The 17,898-nt window shown below is 46.3% G+C and overlaps 1 protein-coding gene across 2 annotated transcripts in view; it reads right to left on the reverse strand.

Annotated features, from left to right (window-relative positions):
* Positions 1 to 2,509: 2,509 nt before the first annotated feature.
* ARHGAP25 (Rho GTPase activating protein 25) overlaps positions 2,510 to 17,898 on the reverse strand; it is a 57,595-nt gene continuing 42,206 nt past the window's right edge. For both annotated transcript variants that reach the window (XM_008168673.4, XM_065584448.1), the window contains 6 exons: positions 17,075 to 17,207; positions 15,558 to 15,631; positions 14,145 to 14,266; positions 13,291 to 13,493; positions 5,336 to 5,931; positions 2,510 to 3,605 (listed from right to left, as the gene is read on the reverse strand). In XM_008168673.4, the coding sequence (XP_008166895.4) occupies positions 3,395 to 3,605; positions 5,336 to 5,931; positions 13,291 to 13,493; positions 14,145 to 14,266; positions 15,558 to 15,631; positions 17,075 to 17,207 (1,339 nt within the window). In that variant the 3' untranslated portion in view covers positions 2,510 to 3,394. The remainder of the gene's footprint in view (positions 3,606 to 5,335; positions 5,932 to 13,290; positions 13,494 to 14,144; positions 14,267 to 15,557; positions 15,632 to 17,074; positions 17,208 to 17,898) is intronic.

The raw sequence follows: 17,898 nt of genomic DNA on the forward strand, positions 1-17,898 counted from the left end.
AAAAACATAGAGCCGCCCCGGCTGCAGATTTTGAAAGATTCCAGGAGCATTGGCGATAGGTGAACCTGATGAAATCGGAGGTTTTTTGAAACCCCATGAATGACTTTTTTGGGAGGGTTCCCCAAAATAGTTCAACTTCCCCAAACCTTTCTGTTCCCTGTACTTGAAACTCAGATTTATCACGAGGCTGTTTCAGTTTAAAGAAATGCCAGCGTGATTTCTAGCTTAAAGAGCCTGGGCTGAGTGTTAGGGACAGAAGAACCCTACTACAGCTAGGATGGCACAAGTGGATGCTTTATATACAGAGAAGACATTTGTAGTTTGTATTAGCATTGTCCCCACTCCTCACTCCCTTTCAGACTGTCTGCATTCGATTGTTTTTTCTCCGCTTTTTTTTTTCATAGTCTTTCCCAAGCAGAACTTGAGCCAAACTTTTGAGCCAATGAGGTCAGATGACAGCAGCACCATTGACTATACAGTACATGGGGCACCCAGCTGACTGCAATGGAGCTACATCTTGCGACGCCACACCTCATCCCTTTTCATGTCCATTAAGGCACTAGTCCAGGGATCGGCAACCTTTGGCACGCAGCCTATCAGGGAAATCCACTGGCAGGCCGGGATAGTTTGTTTACCTGCAGCGTCCGCAGGTTTGGCCGATCGCAGCTCCCACTGGCCGCAGTTCACCGTCCCAGGCCAATAGGGGCTGCGGGAAATGGCGCAGGCTGAGGGATGTGCTGGCCACTGCTTCCCGCAGCCCCCTGGAACAGTGAACCGCAGCCAGTGGGAGCTGAGATCAGCCGAACCTGCAGACACTGCAGGTAAATAAACCGTCCTGGCCCACCAGCGGATTTCCCTGATGGGCCACGTGCAAAAGGTTGCTGATCCCTACGCTAGTCTGCAGTGCATTTTTGTACTGTGGGTAAGTTCTATGGCCCGTGTTATGCAGGAAGTCAGACTAGAGGACCACAGTGGTCCTTTCTTGCCTTTTAATCTTTAGGTCTATGTATGAATCATTCCCATGTCTGAATGTCCAGTGAAAGAACGGGTTTTCTTGCAAATGTCTTGACTTGATTCCTAATCTGAAGTTTACAGCAGTGACAGAGCCCTGTGAACTCATAGCTAGGAGGAACTGGGCTGCCTGTGAGAGACCCACTGGTGGTAAGCAGAAAAAGAAACAGCCAAAGCAACAAGCAGCCGAGCCAATACCACAAGGTCTTAGGGCTGAATCGTTCAGGCCTTAAATTGAGTCAGTGAACGTGTTGTCTGCAGAAGACAGCCCTGAGGTTCTAATTCTGATCTGAACTGCACACTGGTGTAAATCAGGAGTTGCACCAGTGTAAATGAGAGATGAACCCAGCCTCTATGCTGCATTTTCCACACCCTAGCCTGTCACCAGGGTAAAAAATAAAGTGAAACCATATATAAATTCAGAACTGTTAAACTACAGAGAAGTCTCTCAGGGGAAATGGTGCAGGCCCCACTGGCTGAGCTAGTTAAGGTTGTAGGTCACCCTTTGTATGAAAGTTCCAGTCAAGTACGTAAAATGTTGTTATAGAGAGGAGGGTGATAAATTGTTCTCCTTATCCACTGAGGACAGGACAAGAATTAATGGATTTAAATTGCAGCAAGGGCGGTTTAGGTTGGACATTAGGAAAAACTTCCTAACTGTGAAGGTAGTTAAGCACTGGAACAAATTACCTAGGGGGGTTGTGGAATCTCCATCATTGGAGTTTTTAAGAACAGGTTAGACCAGTGTTTCCCAAACTTGTTTAGGGAAAGCCCCTGGCAGGCCGGGCCGGTTTGTTTACCTGCCGCGTCCGCAGGTTCGGCCGATCGCGGCTCCCACTGGCCGTGGTTCGCTGATCCAGGCCAATGGGAGCTGCTCTGGCCGCCGCTTCCAGCAGCTCCCGTTGGCCTGAAGCAGCGAACCGCGGCCAGTGGGAGCCGCGATCGGCCGAACCTGCGGACGCGGCAGGTAAACAAACCGTCCCGACCCGCCAGGGGCTTTCCCTAAACAAGCAGTGTCCCAAGTTTGGGAAACACTGGGTTAGACAAACACCTGTCAGGGATGGTCTAGATTAGGAGTAGTCAATAGGTGGACTGCGAGCCAAATCCAGACCACCAGACGTTTTTGAACGGGCTCAGAAATCTATATATTTACTTATTATTATTTTTTTTTATTATTTTCTCTGGAATCTGGACCCTGATTATACCTTGACCAAGAAATTTGCACCTTGACAAAAAATAATTGACTACTCCTGGTCTAGATAATATTTAGTCCTACCTCAGTGCAGGGGCCTGGCCTAAGATTGTATCAAGATCTCTTCCAGTCCTCAATTTCTATGATTCTGTGAGTTATAAATGGTTTGTGAAGGGTTAATAAATGACATTATAAGCAGGTTACATGTGTTATAGATGGTTATAAGCACATTATTAGCATGTTATGTTTATAAGCAATCTATTGGCCTATTGGAGTCCATAGCAATCTAAAATGATTGACTAACCATTTATTAAAACAACAGTTATGATTTATTAACCTGTTATAGACTATTTATAAATGGAACCTTAATATAAAGTGTGACAGGTACAATATACTCTGGGGAACAATTGTGCACGGGACTTCTGAGGTGGAGGGGTGCATAAGGTGATCTAGTTGGTTTTATCCATCTTTCTGACAGCAATACTAAAATGTAGACTTTATTCTGAAAACTGTAATTTCACTCAGCCTAGGAGCAGAGGATGGAGAAAAAGGATTTAACCGTAGGGTGCAGTACAATGTCCAACCAAACTCAAAGCAGTCACCTATATAATGATAAGGACACAGACTCTTCCAAATTCCTGGTTCCAGTTTTTCAATGTTATTTTTGTTCCCCTCTGAGAAACTTAAAAACCATCAGTCCTTTCTCCCAGGATGAGTGTTATCACCCTTCAGGCCAGGGAACTGGTGTGTGACAGAGAGATTCTTTCAGGGCCACTGTGAATGGGCATCATGTACAATCAGCACGTGGAACTCCCTGCCACATGGTATTATTCACGCCAAGTGTTTAGCAGAATTCAAAAAATTATTGGCCATGTATATGGATAACATGAACAGAGTAGGATTAAAAAAAAACAAAAGAGAGTTTTGAAAAGGATGTAAACCCTCCTACTTCAGGGCATAAACAAACCTCTCACTACTTGAGGTCGGGAAGGAACTTTCCCTAGAGGAAGATTAACCTGTACGGCTCCTTACACCCTCCTCTGAAGCAGCTGGTGCTGGCCATTCACAGCAACAGAATTCTGGACAAGAGAGACCCCTGGTTCAATCCAGTCTGGCAATTCCTATCTGAAGGGGGAGGATAATCCACCATGCAGCTGTACTCCACGTGTGTGCACATCCAGGTCCGTTCTCTTATTTTCTTTTGTCCCTGGGATTACTCATGGATTTGACAAAGTCCTGGATCTCCTGCTCCAGCACCTTGTTCCTCTTCTCAATGTCTTCCCGTGAGCGCTCCACATTCTGAAGCTTCAGTTCCAGCACCGCAAACTTCTCCTTCTCTTTCTCGATCTCTTCATTCAGTCGCACCACTTTGGCCCAGACTTCATAGTTCTCCTTCTGGAGGCTGCAATGGGAAGGACAGGGGACAGTCCTGGAAGGTCATCATGTGGCTCCTGGTAGTTCATACCTCCACATCATTCAGCAATACAATACTTGGCAGTGCTACCCTGAATGATGCACAGCCTCGTTACACAATCCCATAACACTTTGTCATGTCCAATGAATCCATAGCAACTAAAAAGCTCTGGGCAAAATTATGAGCCAGATTGTGTCTATTGGCTACAGACCTGTACTGGAGGTGGGGCAGAGCTCCAGTGACCTAAAGGAGCTTTGCCGCACTATAGAGATCTACCATAGTGGTTTTCGACCTTTTTTTCATTTGCAGACCCCTTTGGAAATTTTGAATAGAGGTGCGGACCCCTTTGAAAATCTGTTGTCTATATATAGCTGAAATCTGTTCAGTCAGTTTTCTGTCTAAGTCTTTTGCTGACCCTTTAGACATAGTGGGATCTGCAGACCACAGGTTGAGAACCACTGGCCTAGCATGTTCTCCCCTTCACTGGCAACAGCAGGGATGACTGGAGCTGTGAGTTCAGGGTGTCTATGGGTCACTAGAAAGGGATGCAGTTATGTCTGGTCCTTACAAAGGGGACAAAAAGGATGGGAGGGGCAAAGATACATGTACCCTCCTCAGCTCTTGCAAGCTCACAAAGGGGCCTGCGGCACTGGGGCCCTATAGATGGGACCCAACTAGAGCTGGTCGGGTATTTTTCAATGAGGCTTTTTTTGCTGGAAAATGCCAGTTTGGCAAAAACTGAAACTTTTCTTGGGAAAAGGCGAGTTTCGACAATTTCTTGACTCAACAAATTTTTGAAGCAAAGTTTAGAAGGTGTCGACACGTCCCATTTTGGTCAAAATTAAAACAAAACCTTTAGAAATTATCAAAACAAAACATTTGGATTGACCTGATCTAAAAAAAAAAAAAAAAAAATCCGATTATCAGTTCATGAAAATTTTCACAGTTTTGACTTTTCATCCCAATTTCGGATCTCAATTTGGGACAAGAAAAATGTCCAAAAATCTCATAATTTTTTTGTGAAATGGAAAAACTGATTCTCTCCCAGCTTTAGTTTAGCTTTCAGATAAGCTACCCTTAACTCTGCAGAAATTTGGATCCAAATCCAAGTTTCATGGTTGGCCCCTATCTCTATAATGGCCAAGTCTATAGTAATTAATATTGCCTAATATTAATATGGTAATAATATGATACTAAAGAAACATTAGCAATTACAGCTATATGATAGTGCAGTAACACTAGTAATTAGCAGTATTAATTGTACAATATGATACTGTTGTAATTTAAGTAATCACTACTTCATGATACTATAGTAATACTAGTAATTACTCATGTATAGTATCGATACTATAATAGTATATGATAGCAATCTTCGAAATTACAGAATACTATAGTAATACCAGAAATTAATAGTATTAATAGTATTAATGCTATCATATATTACAATAAAATCAGTAATTACTACTATATGATGCTATAGTAATACTAGTAATTAACCCTTTATAATATAATACTATAAGAGTGTGAGTTGAAGTTTTCACACTCTCCTGAATGTAGCACTGAGAATTATTTACCTTAGAGAGGAGAGGTGGGTGAGGTCATATTTTTTATTGGACCAACTTCCAAAAATCATAATAAAAGCTATTACCCCACCCAACTTGTCATTCTGCTATCCTGGGACCAACACATCTACAACAACACTGCAAACCTCCATTTACCTTTTAATTTGGTCTTCATAGTCCTTTTTCTGCACTTCTATTTTTTTTTTCAGCTCCAGGATCACCTTTCGAAGGGACTCCTGGTTCTCCTGACCAGAGCCACAGTCCTCAGCACTGATGTTTGGACCTGATAGTTCCTTTGGCACAAGGCTAGGGCTTTGGTTTGCTAACAAATCTTTCTTGGAGCTGCTGCTTGCTGGGCTGAGAGGGCTAGTACAAGCACTCTCCCCACTCTCTGCCTGGCAGGTAGGGACATTGTCGTAGGTTGAAGTCCGGTGAAGGTCGAGCAACTTAAAAAGATCTTGAGACAATGTTCTTTTGTGTCCATCCGTGGGGGAAGTAGGAGAGAACTGACTTCCTGAAGATGTCCAAAAGTCATTGCTGAATATGTCATTTTTATCGCTGCTGGCTTTCTCCCCCTGAGAGGAAGCAGTTAGGAAGGATTTCCTGTTAGGAAGGGTCTGAGTTCTTTTCCTGGACTGTATTTTCCACATTTCCAACATATCTTTGGGTTGGTTTAAATCATCTTCGAGAGATGCGCCCAGCCTGACCGCAGCTCCAGAGGAAGTGGGACTGCCGGTATCTAGGTCATCTCTCTGAAAATAGAGCCAAGAACATTAGAAAGTAATTTAATTTTCATTCACACACAGTACAAATGCACACGGTGGTGTGCAAAAATAAAGCCACGCTTTATATTCAAGTTCATTTATAACTCGTTAAGAAATGATGAGTGGACATTGTAAGTAGGGCTGTGTGACAAAGTTCCTCCTCTATCTTGGCGGATTTTCTTGCCTCAGAGATTCACTATGTGGGTTTCCCCTCTGGAAAAACCCACGGTCCAGGTCAATTGGGAGGTTTGGGGGGAACCCAGGCCCGCCCTCTACTCCGGGTTCCAGCCCAGGGCCCTGTGGACTGCAGCTGTCTATAGTGCCTCCTGTAACAGCTGCATGACAGCTACAACTCCCTGGGCTACCTCCCCATAGCCTCCTCCAAACACCTTTCTTATTCTCACCACAGGACCTTCCTCCTGGTGTCTGATAACGCTTGTGCTCCTCAGTCCTCCAGCAGCACACCCTCTCACTCTCAGGTCTTGGCTACACTCGCAGATTCACAGCGCTGCCTCGGCAGCACTGTGAAGCGCGAGTGAAGTCGCGCCTCCAGCGCTGCGAGAGCTCTCTCACAGCGCTGCGAGAGCTCCACCTCTCCGAGGGGAATAGCTTGCAGCGCTGCGAGTGAGTGTGCAGTGCTGCAGGCGCTGATTACACGGGCACTTTACAGCACTGCACTCAGGGGGGGTGTTTTTTCACACCCCTGAGCGCAGCAAGTGCAGCGCTGTGAATTGCCAGTGTAGCCAAGGCCTCAGCTCCTTGCGCCTCTTGCTCCCAGGTCCTCACACTGCAAACTGAAGTGAGCTCCTTTTAAAACCCAGGTGCCCTGATTAGCCTGCCTTAATTGATTCTAGCAGCTTCTTCTTAATTGGCTCCAGGTGTCCTAATTAGCCTGCCTGCCTTAACTGGTTCTAGCAGGTTCCTGATTACTCTAGTGCAGCCCCTGCTCTGGTCACTCAGGGAACAGAAAACTACTCATCCAGTGACCAGTATATTTGCCCTCTACCAGACTCCTGTACCCCACTGGTCTGGGTCTGTCACATATCCCTCCCCCCTGCTCAACGCCAAGGGGTTGGCAGCTTGGGACGCCAGACAGTGCACACGTGACAAGCCATCGGCGTTGCCATGACAGCTCCCTGCTCTGTGTTGCACACGGAACTGGAAAGGTTGGAGGGATAAGAACCATCTGGTCAGCCTTGTGTTCTTCTCCTTGTTCCGCTGCATCCATTGAAGAGGGGCATGGTCGGTCACGAGGACAAATCTGCACCCGAGCAGGTAGTAGCGCAATGTTTCCATGGCCCATTTTATAGCGAGGCATTCTCTCTCCACCACTGCATATTTTTGTTCCCTTGGAAGGAGTTTCCGACTGAGGTATAGAATTGGGTGTTCCTCCTCCCCGACCATCTGTGATAGAACGGCCCCCAACCCTACTTCCGATGCATCAGTCTGCAGGATAAACTCCTTGGTGAAATCAGGGGCTATCAGTACGGGATTACTGCAGAGGACAGTCCATAGGTCTGTGAATGCTTCCTCTGCTCCGTCAGACCATCTCACCAGATCAGGTCCACGGGCTTTCACTAGGTCTGTCAGGGGGCTTGCTCTTGTGGCAAAGTGGGGGATAAATCGTCGGTAATACCCCACCACACCTAGGAACGCCCGGACTTGTTTCTTGCAACTTGGTCGGGGACAATTTTGGATGGCCTCTAACTTGTTCACTTGAGGTTTTACCAGACCTTTTCCCACAATGTAGCCAAGATATTTGGCCTCTGTAAACCCTACAGCACACTTGGCAGGGTTTGCTGTAAGGCCAGCTCGCCTGAAGGTATCGAGGACTGTCTCCACCTTCTCCAAGTGGGTTTCCCAGTCTGGGGTACGAATGACCACATCGTCCAAGTAGACAGCAGCATAACTGTTATGCGGGCGTAATAGCTTGTTCATGAGGTGCTGGAAGGTAGCTGGGGCCCCATGTAGTCCAAAGGGGAGGACAGTATATTGAAAAAGACCCTCTGGTGTAGAGAACGCAGTTTTTTCCTTTGCGTCTTTTGCAAGGGCAATCTGCCAGTACCCCTTTGTCAAGTCTAGGGTAGTCAAGTACCGGGCATTACCCAGACGATCCACTAGCTCATCTATGTGAGGTATGGGGTACGCATCGAACTGGGATACTTTGTTTAGTCGCCGGAAGTCGCTGCAAAATCTTGTGGTGCCATGAGGTTTGGGCACCAGTACGATTGGGCTGGACCACTGACAGTGGGATTCTTCGATGATCCCCAACTCCAGCATTTTTTTTACTTCTGCTTTTATTTCCTCCCTTTTTGCCTCTGGCACCCGATAGGGCCTCATTGTTACTCTGGCCCCAGGGTTCGTGACGATGTGGTGATATGTCTCGGTTGTTCGACCCGGTTTTGTCGAGAACACATCTTGGTTCCGGAAGATCATCTCAAACACCTCATTCTTCTGGTCTGGTGTTAAATCGGGAGACACTCTCACCTGTTTGGAAGGCTTGTTTTCCTGGGTTAGGTCTTTTTGGACCATTGTGCATGCCTCTTGTGCATGCCAGGGTTTCAGAAGGTTAACGTGATAAATATGTTCTTGTTTTCTGTGTCCTGGCTGCCGCACCTTGTAGTTACTTCCCCCATGGGTTCAACCACCTCATAGGGCCCCTGCCTTTGGGCCAGAAGCTTGCTTTCTGCCGTGGGTACCAACACCATAACCCGATCCCTTGGTTGGAACTGTCGCACTTTTGCCTGGTGATTGTAATGGGTTCGCTGGGCCTCCTGTGCCTTCTCCAAATGTTCCCATACAATAGGGGTAACCCAGGCTATCCGGTCTCGCATCTGCATTACATGCTCTATTATATTTCTCTCCTCATTGGGTTCCTCTTCCCAGATCTCTTTGGCGATATCTAGTATGCCATGGGGGTGACACCCGTATAATAACTCGAAGGGGGAAAACCCAGTTGAGGCCTGAGGTACCTCCCGGATAGCAAACATAAAGTAGGGTAGTAGGGTGTCCCAATCCTTCTTGTCCCAACTAAACACCTTCCTTATCATAGCCTTGAGGGTTCGTTTAAACTTTTCTACCAACCCATCAGGCTGCGGACAGTAGACCAAAGTTCTCAGGCTATGTATATGGAGCAGCGTACAGAGGTCCTTCATTAGCTTCATCATAAATGGGGTTCCTTGGTCGGTTAATATCACCTTCGGTAGCCCCATTTGGGCAGAGATCCCCACCAGCTCTTTGGCTATAGTTTTATAGGCCGTGTTCCACAGGGGGACGGCTTCTGGGTAGCGAGTAGCATAGTCCAAAACAACAAGTATATATTGGTGGCCCCGAGCCGTCTTCTCCAGGGGTCCCACTAGGTCCATGGCTATTCGCTCGAAGGGGACCTCTATGATGGGAAGGGGTACTAAAGGTGCCCTCAAGTGGGGACTGTGCAGCTGACACTCCGGGCAGGAGGCACAGTACCTCTGCATTTCTTCATGTACTCCGGGCCAGAAGAACCGTTGTAGGACTCGTGCCAGGGTCTTCTCTACCCCCAAATGCCCCCCAAAAAGATGACTATGAGCAAGACTTAATACAGCATTCTGGTGTTTTTGAGGTAGTAGGATCTGCTGTACCTTCTGCCCCTGTACTGGTGCAACCCGGTACAAGAGATCCTTCTTCATTATAAAGTAGGGTCCTGGTCCCTGGGTTTTCCCTTCCACGGGGACCCCATTTATTTCAGTCACCTCCTTCCTAATGTTGTCATACCTTGGGTCTTCTGCCTGGTCCCATCCAAAATTTCCTCTCCCGGGGCTAATCTGTCCAAGATCTAGGGGCCCAGTCTCTGTTGCCTCTACTGGTTCAGAAGCATTAGGGTGGGGGTCAGACTCAGGTGCTTCTCCCTCCTGCGTGGCCTCCTTTTCAGCTGCGTGGGTCTGCCTACCTACAAGAGCGACCCTCTGGCTTTGGGTCAGTAGTCAGGTTCCCAAGGCCTTAGCTGCCCTTCTTTCCCTTTTTGCCTTTCTACCCTGTCTGGGAGTGGAGAACAAATCTGGGGATATTTCAGAGAAGATTGGGGGTTGACAGTCTGCTGTGGATGCCTCACTAATTTTAGGGTCCCCATCTTTCTCCAATCCCCCTACTGGGAGTAAGTTTCCAAACCCTGGGAAGTCCCTCCCTATGAGCACCGGGTATGGGAGTTTAGGGACTACACCTGCTGCTACCTCAGTAGTGTTCCCTGGGATCTCGATTTTTACTGGGATGGTGGGGTAGTAACTAACTGTCCCATGGACACATGTTATCCCTGTATGTTTAGCCTGCAGCAGCTGACTGCGCTTCATGAGCTTCCCTGAGATAAGCGTGATAGCACTCCCCGAATCAACCAGTGCCGTGGTCCCTACCCCATTTAGTTTCACTGGTCTGGTATATATATGTGGGGTTAGCGAGACCCCCACAAGGTGGATTAGGGAGCATGGATCTGCCCAGTTCCCCAGGTTACACTGCATAGGATCCTCAGCATTGGGACACTGTGCAGCTATGTGTCCCCACTCCCCGCAGGCATAACATCTGTATGGAGCCCTAGGCGTTCCCCAGTCTCTTGGTTTGGGCAGTCTAACATCACGATCCGCTTCTCCCTCAGTGCTCCGACTCTTTGTGGCCTCTGATGGGCCTTCAGCCTCTCTCTTTTTCCACCTGGGCCCTCCTGGTGGCCCAGTCACCCGAAATTTAGGGCTTGGTGCTGCTAGTTTAACTCGGGGTACCTCTTCCTTAACTGGTCGGGTCAGCTCCCTCGCTGTCCTTCGCCTCTCTACCAGGGCAACAACCTCGTCATAGGTGGAGGGTTCGTTCTGGCTTACCCAGGCATGAAGGTCTGGTGGTATACCCCTCATGTATCGGTCGATTACCAGAACTGCTAGTATCTCTTCCGGACTCCGGGACTCCATTTGCAACCACTTTCGTGCGAGATGGATGAGGTCATACAATTGGGACCGCGGGGTTTTGTCTTCCCGGTACCACCAACCGTGATACTGCTGGGCCCGCACTGCTGTCGTTAACCCAGATCTGGCCAGGATCTCTGCTTTCAGCTGGGGGTAGTCTGCCGCAGCCCCTTCAGGCAGATCCTGGTAGGCCTTCTGGGCCTCCCCACACAGGAATGGGGCAAGGATGCCAGACCATTGATCTAGAGGCCAGGCCTCCCGTAGGGCTGTCCTCTCAAAGGCCAGAAGGTATGCCTCTACATCATCCTCCCGTGTCATTTTCTGCAGCCAATGGCTGGCCTGTATGAGCCGCGTCCCATCATGGCCGCGATTCAGCTCTGTAAGAGACTTTACCTGGTTTACCAGTTCCCGCAACATAGCTCGGTCTTGAGCAGCCTGGTCCATCAGCAGGCGATTAGTCTCTTGCTGCAGCCGCACTGCCTCCTGTTGGGCGGCTGCCTGGACATGGGTAGCCTCCTGCTGGGCCGCCGTAGCTTGTATCAGTGCCCGCATGACGTCATCCATTGTGGTGAAAAAAAATAAACCCTCTCCCTTTTTTTTTTTTTTTTTTGTTTTTTGTTTAAATCACCCTCCTTCTTCCGCCGCGCTGTGCACCCCAAGATCCCACCACTGACACCAGTGTGACAAAATTCCTCCTCTATCTTGGTGGGTCCTGCGCTTATTGGCGGATTTTCTTGCCTCAGAGATTCACTATGTGGGTTGGGGAACAGCCCAGAGACCTTCCCCTCTGGAAGAACCCACAGTCCAGGTCAATTGGGAGGTTTGGGGGGAACCCGGGCCCGCCCTCTACTCCGGGTTCCAGCCCAGGGCCCTGTGGACTGCAGCTGTCTATAGTGCCTCCTGTAACAGCTGCATGACAGCTACAACTCCCTGGGCTACTTCCCCATGGCCTCCTCCAAACACCTTCCTTATTCTCATCACAGGATCGTCCTCCTGGTGTCTGATAACTCTTGTGCTCCTCAGTCCTCCAGCAGCACACCCTCTCACTCTCAGCTCCTTGCGCCTCTTGCTCCTAGCTCTTCACACTCACACCACAAACTGAAGTGAGCTCCTTTTTAAAACCAAGGTGCCCTGATTAGCCTGCCTTAATTGATTCTAGCAGCTTCTTCTTAATTGGCTCCAGGTATCCTAATTAGCCTGCCTGCCTTAACTGGTTCTAGCAGGTTCCTGATTACTCTAGTGCAGCCCCTGCTCTGGTCACTCAGGGAACAGAAAACTACTCATCCAGTGACCAGTATATTTGCCCTCTACCAGACTCCTGTACCTCACTGGTCTGGGTCTGTCACAGGCTGGTAAAAAAAATGTCCATCAAAGGATTTTCTCTGGAAAAGTGGGTTTTCCACTGAATTAAAATTTTTGTGGAAAGCATCTGCTTTCAAGGGACAATTTTGACTTCTTATCAAAAAACGAAAACTAATTTTTTTAGTTTTTCAGCCAAAAACCAAAAAATTTTCATCTGAAAAGGTAACTTTTTATTTTTTGCTGAAAACGTTTTGGTTTTCAGTTTTTCAATGAAAAGTTTAAATTTTTCATCTAATAGAAACCCATTTCCCAACTAGATGTAGTTATAGTCATATTACAGGGATGAGTAGTATTTGCTGTAAGCTCATCAGTATGATGGGATTATAGATGGTTGTTAGTAAACTCTTGGCCTGTTTGATCCTATAACAAACCATAACAACAGATTAACCATTTATTAAAATGTCCACTAATCATTTACTTACCATTTATTAACTAGTCATCATTTGTAACTTAATATAAAGAATAATCAAAATATCATATGTGGAAATAATGTCGTCACTTGCGTTATTAACAATACATATGGTGCATGAAACAATCCTGGTAGGACACCTGAGTTGCTTAAACATTTGTAAGTTGTCAAAATTTCACATTTTGATGACAAAGAAAACCAGAAAAAAAATCAAGAATAATTCTTCCTCCGCCCCCTTTTTTAAAACACACAGCTCTAGACTGGTAAAATGTTTTGAATTTTTGAAATGTATAGAATATTTGTCATCAAAATTTGAATTTTATTTAAAAAATGGGAAAAGTGCAATAATTCTCTTTATCCCCTCCCTTTTTTTTTAACCAGCACTACTTAGTAAATCTTTCCCATCCATAGAGGCAGTGTTCCCTAGTGACAGAACACTGGACTGTGCCTCAGAATCCTGGATCTTTTCATGGCTCCGCCACTGGCCTACTGGGTGACCATTGGCAAGTCACTTCACCTCTCTGTGCCCCAATTTCCCCACCCATGCAATGGGGATAATAATACTGACCTCCTCTGTAAAGCATTTTGAGATCCCATGGTTGAAACGTGCTCTAAAAGAGCTGGGAATTATTATTATCTCACAGCATCAAGTCTTACCGTTTGGCCCTGGGTTACAGTGTTTGCCTTGGACGCTGGTGGATCTTCTGCAGCATCCCAGCCCACGGAACTGCGCGGCACTTGGATCTTCTTGGAATCGTTCCTTTGGGCGGGTGGAGAAGGGGGTTCATCTTTTGACACGGGGAAGAGCTTGGCATGGTCACTTATCATCACAGTCATCACTCTCTGGATCTGGGGGGTGCCTGCAATAGAAAAGAGCCATGTTCTACAGCGCGCAGGGAGAACTCATTCATACCATTATTTTAAATCAGGCACTCAACTCTAAATTCTTTCCTTCCTAGCATTCACTGCACATTATTAAAAAGAGAGTGGAATTTGGGTTTTGTGTGAAATTTTTCCCTGTAGAAATAGTGGGACTTAAGCTTCACTTTCAGTTGTCACCGTTTCTTAGCTCTATGGAGTGAGCAAATCTTACACACCCAAAGCATTTCCCTATTAGTTCTGGTGCATTTGCCCTTGGCCACAAAGTTCGAGAGATCGAAATGTCTGGATCATCTTGAATGACTATTTTCCAGAGTTCCCTGTGTGGTTGCAAAGGTACGAAAGAATTCCACATCTTTCTGAGACCTAGAACCTTGCTTACCCAACCTTGTATGGATGGAATGCACAATACAAGGGCTGGGTATTATTATTGTAGGGCCATTTGTTGCCTTATTGACTTGCCGTTGTGCTGAGATACCAGGTAGAGTGTTTTCTGTCCAGGCAAGATGGCATTTAGGCTTCTATACTGTGTCTGACTTAGGAAGTTCATTGTTTTAATCCTTTGGATACAGTGATCACTTGAATACTGCAAGGGCTGCCTAAGTTAATGGTGTTACAGGATTCCATTGTACCTCTCATAATAACTGCAGGGTCCTCTATCTTCGGCCTGATGAGATTCACTCCAATCACTGTTGCCAGGTTATCCACACTCATCTTGTTGACGCTGGAGTTCAGCTGTATTTCATGTAGGAACCTGCCGGAATCCAAGGGGAAAAATTCCACATTGGAAAACAAACAGTCTGAAGATAAATCTGTTAAAGATGTTATAAAAGCCTAATAATCCGCACAGCACTTGCTCCAGGCCCCAGTGACAGAAACATAGATACAGGCCCCTTATTATTTCAGAGCACACTGAGGCTTTGTCTTTTACGCATCTCTACAGAAGCCAAATCTGTCAAGTGGTAAAAGAGTTGTGTCCCCCCCAAAACAAAAAGAAACAAAGATTGGTTTGATCCTTAATGATGTTGCCAAAGAAAAATAAGACAGCAAGCAGGGCTGGGCTGGGGCGAAACTCAACAGTTTCACTATGCAAGAGTTTGGCTAAATATTGTCCTTGATTCTGACTCTTGTGGATTCAATGTGCTACACATGGGAGTGTACATACAAGGCCAAATTGAGCTCATTGCGGTCAGTAAATTCATAGGTTTTAAAGTGAGAAGGGGGCATTTTGATCACCCGTTCTGTGGATCATCTATTCTGGCGTCCTCTATAACAGTGGCCAAAGAATTTCACCCACAAATTACTGCATCCAGCATAAAATTATGTCTCCTTTCGCCAGGGCTAGATTTAACCCACAGAGTTTCCCTCTCAGTTTTGGGCCAAGCAAAATTTGTGGCAACCCCTGAATTTTGAACAGATTTCTCATTAAAACTAATTGAAACCATATGTCAGGTAGTTTTTTACGAGAATCTATAAACTGGCTCATTATACTCAAAGCACAAAAAGGCCAGAAAATCCAGACCCAGGTAAGAAACCACCCAAAGTTTGGGAGTGTCCAGATCTGAGATTTTGGTTCAGGCCTTTGCAATGTTTTGATTCAGATTCATGTTCAGATTTCAGACTCTCCCAGTGTCCTGGGGCATTTGGATCCAGGAGGTTGGTGAGAGCCCATCTTTTTGCACCTGAGCTGAATTTCAAGTCTGCAAAAGAAAGAAAAAAACGAAAAGAGAAAACCCAAAGCAGGTGAGTTTTGCATGGTTTGGGATTTACTGGTAGACAATTTTGTTCAAATCTCTTCAGCTCATCTGTCCAGTTACAGAGAAATTCAACTTTGTGCAGGGGGCTCCCAAAAGAGGTTAGTCCCCTGAAGTTTTAAGGGGCACCTGAGTGGAGCCTAAGGCAGTCTAGTGTTTGCTCTCTGCACAAGTGTCAGTTTCACCTTTAGAGACTAAAGCCTAGATCCTCAAGATCCCCAGATCTGGGCCTAACTTCTCACGCACCATGATGAAAGTTGGGCTGTTTGTACATGATGAAAGAGTACATACCTGCAGATATAACTGAGGAGGTTGTAATTGACTCGGGGAAGCAGGGACAGCTGCTTCACTAGCTCCTGATGACCCTAAACACAATTTAAAAATTGCTTTGTAAAGGCTCATAAACTTATCTGAATTCCAAAACATGTGTGAATTTGCCCAGTTTCTCCAAGCACATCCTGGTGTGGTATCTCCTCTCAGTGCTTTCTCGCCTTTGGAACTGAATCCACACACATTATCATAGTCCCATTAGTGTGATGGACAATACCAATTAGTCTGATCCATTATGGCAGTGTTTCCCAAACTTGGGACGCCGCTTGTTTAGGGAAAGCCCCTGGCGGGCTGGGCCGGTTTGTTTACCTGCCGCCTCTGCAGGTTCGGCCGATCGCGGCTCCCGCTTTTTTGGCTGAGTGACTGGAATGTTAAAAGAAACCCATGGGTTCTCAGCTTCTATATATATAGATCTCCCCTCAGACTCCCACAGGTAGTGACACACAATGGCTGGTTGGTTGGATGTGAGAAAGCAAGGTTGAAGTCGTCTGTTGGACATGTCACCCACAGTCCCTCTGCTCTGTTCCTGCATCTAAGAAAGTTCTGACCCCAGTGACTCACTCGTATTTCCCCAAACCATTGTTCCCATCAGCCTTTTGCTTCTCTGTCTCTTCATTTACCCCATCTCCTTTCTTGCTCACCCCATCAGCTCTCCTGCCGACCACCCTCTAGACTCAGAGTGATACGAGGCATGCAGGATGTTGCACTTCCTTTCTCTGATAATTGTTTACACTTTTCATTTACTGCAGGGACTCAGCTAAAACAGGAAATATGAGAGACGGGGCAGCTTTCAGGATTCGCACACCCCTGACAGCTAAACCTTAAGATAGGTAAGCCCATGCGGTCAGATTGGGGAGCTAAGTTTACTTATTTTAACAGCAGTTCAGACAGGAAGACACATTCTGGATTTAAAACCCAGTTAGTCACACACAAACCCCTCTAGCGTGCAACTGAGCACACCCTCAGACACTCTTCTGCTGGAAGTGTCAACAACAAGGTGGGGCCAGCAGGGTGGCTGAGTGAAGGGGTGAAGGGGAGAAAGCAAATAGTCTTTTTCCCTAGGGCACCAATACTGGCCAGGATGCTAGTGTATCTTTTCAGCTACTTTTTTGAGACTGTAAAGCACCAAATTTGTCCCCCGTGTAACTCCATGGCAGTTGGTGAACCCGACTTGGTCGAATTACACCAGAGGGGTAGTTATTAATTATATTTACTACGGTAATGCTCTAAGGGCCAATCAAAAATATGGCCCCATTATGCTAGGCACTGCACAGAGTAGCAGACATTCCCTGACCCAAATTGTCTCTTCTTTTCTATCTATCTAGTCCCATACCCATCCCTTTATCTAATCTATCTAGGTCATCCATCACCATTGTATTTAAGCCTGAATTGTAGATGCTTTTGATTCATAAATCTCTTCAATTTACAACAAGTGTTTTTTTTAAGGGGGGGTGGAATAAATGCATGGTCATTGGTACCTTAATTTCATCAGCATTCAGAAGCATTCCACACAGGAGGAAGTCCTCATACTGCGACCACGGTACAACGGGCTCCGGGAGTTCCCTCAGGTAGAGTTTGAACAAAGAGGCCACCGTATGTACATCTGTATCGCTGTAGAACAAATGGCAAGATTGGAATAAAAGGATCCACTCAAGTGAAACTCAGCTGCTGTTAGCTAGGGAACCATATATCTGTTTTTCTCATCATGGTTGTGTGAATTGAGCGTTCGGGAAAGGTGCCTATTTTCAGCAACAATAGCCTTCCCCTCAGGAGAGGAGAGGAGCCACAAAGGAACAGAGAACAACTAAAGAGTGGGGACAAATCAAAATTGTAGGAGCAGGCCACCAGTGAGGGCACCAGGCAGAGAACCCCAGGCAGCACCCACTGCTTTGAGACTGGACTAAAGGAGACAGTGGAAGAAAAGTGAATGCTTGGCAGATCTTTCTGCTCTACCATAACATTGGTGGTTTCCCAGCAGTCATAATCAGGGTAGTGTTTTCCTAGCCTACATTTGAGTCACGGGTGTTTTTATGCATTTACTTAACAGGCAAATATTTTCTAGCACTCACATATTTGGCAGGCCTTTTCCATTCAGAGTTGGCAAAGCTTGTCTGGGTTTTTAAGGTTAACGGCAATTACTGAACATGTTCTGCTAGGACAGATGTTTGCAGCTTTGCATACCATATAGTTTATATTCTGTCAAAAAGGACACTGTCAAGCTAGGTCTCTGTTTCGACCTACCTTGAAGTTGTTAAACTGTTATAATCTACTGGCAAGAATCCACTAGGTCATTTATTTTTTA

Source organism: Chrysemys picta, chromosome 2 (assembly GCF_011386835.1).
Source record: "Chrysemys picta bellii isolate R12L10 chromosome 2, ASM1138683v2, whole genome shotgun sequence".
In the NCBI taxonomy this organism is placed as follows: Eukaryota; Metazoa; Chordata; order Testudines; family Emydidae; genus Chrysemys; species Chrysemys picta.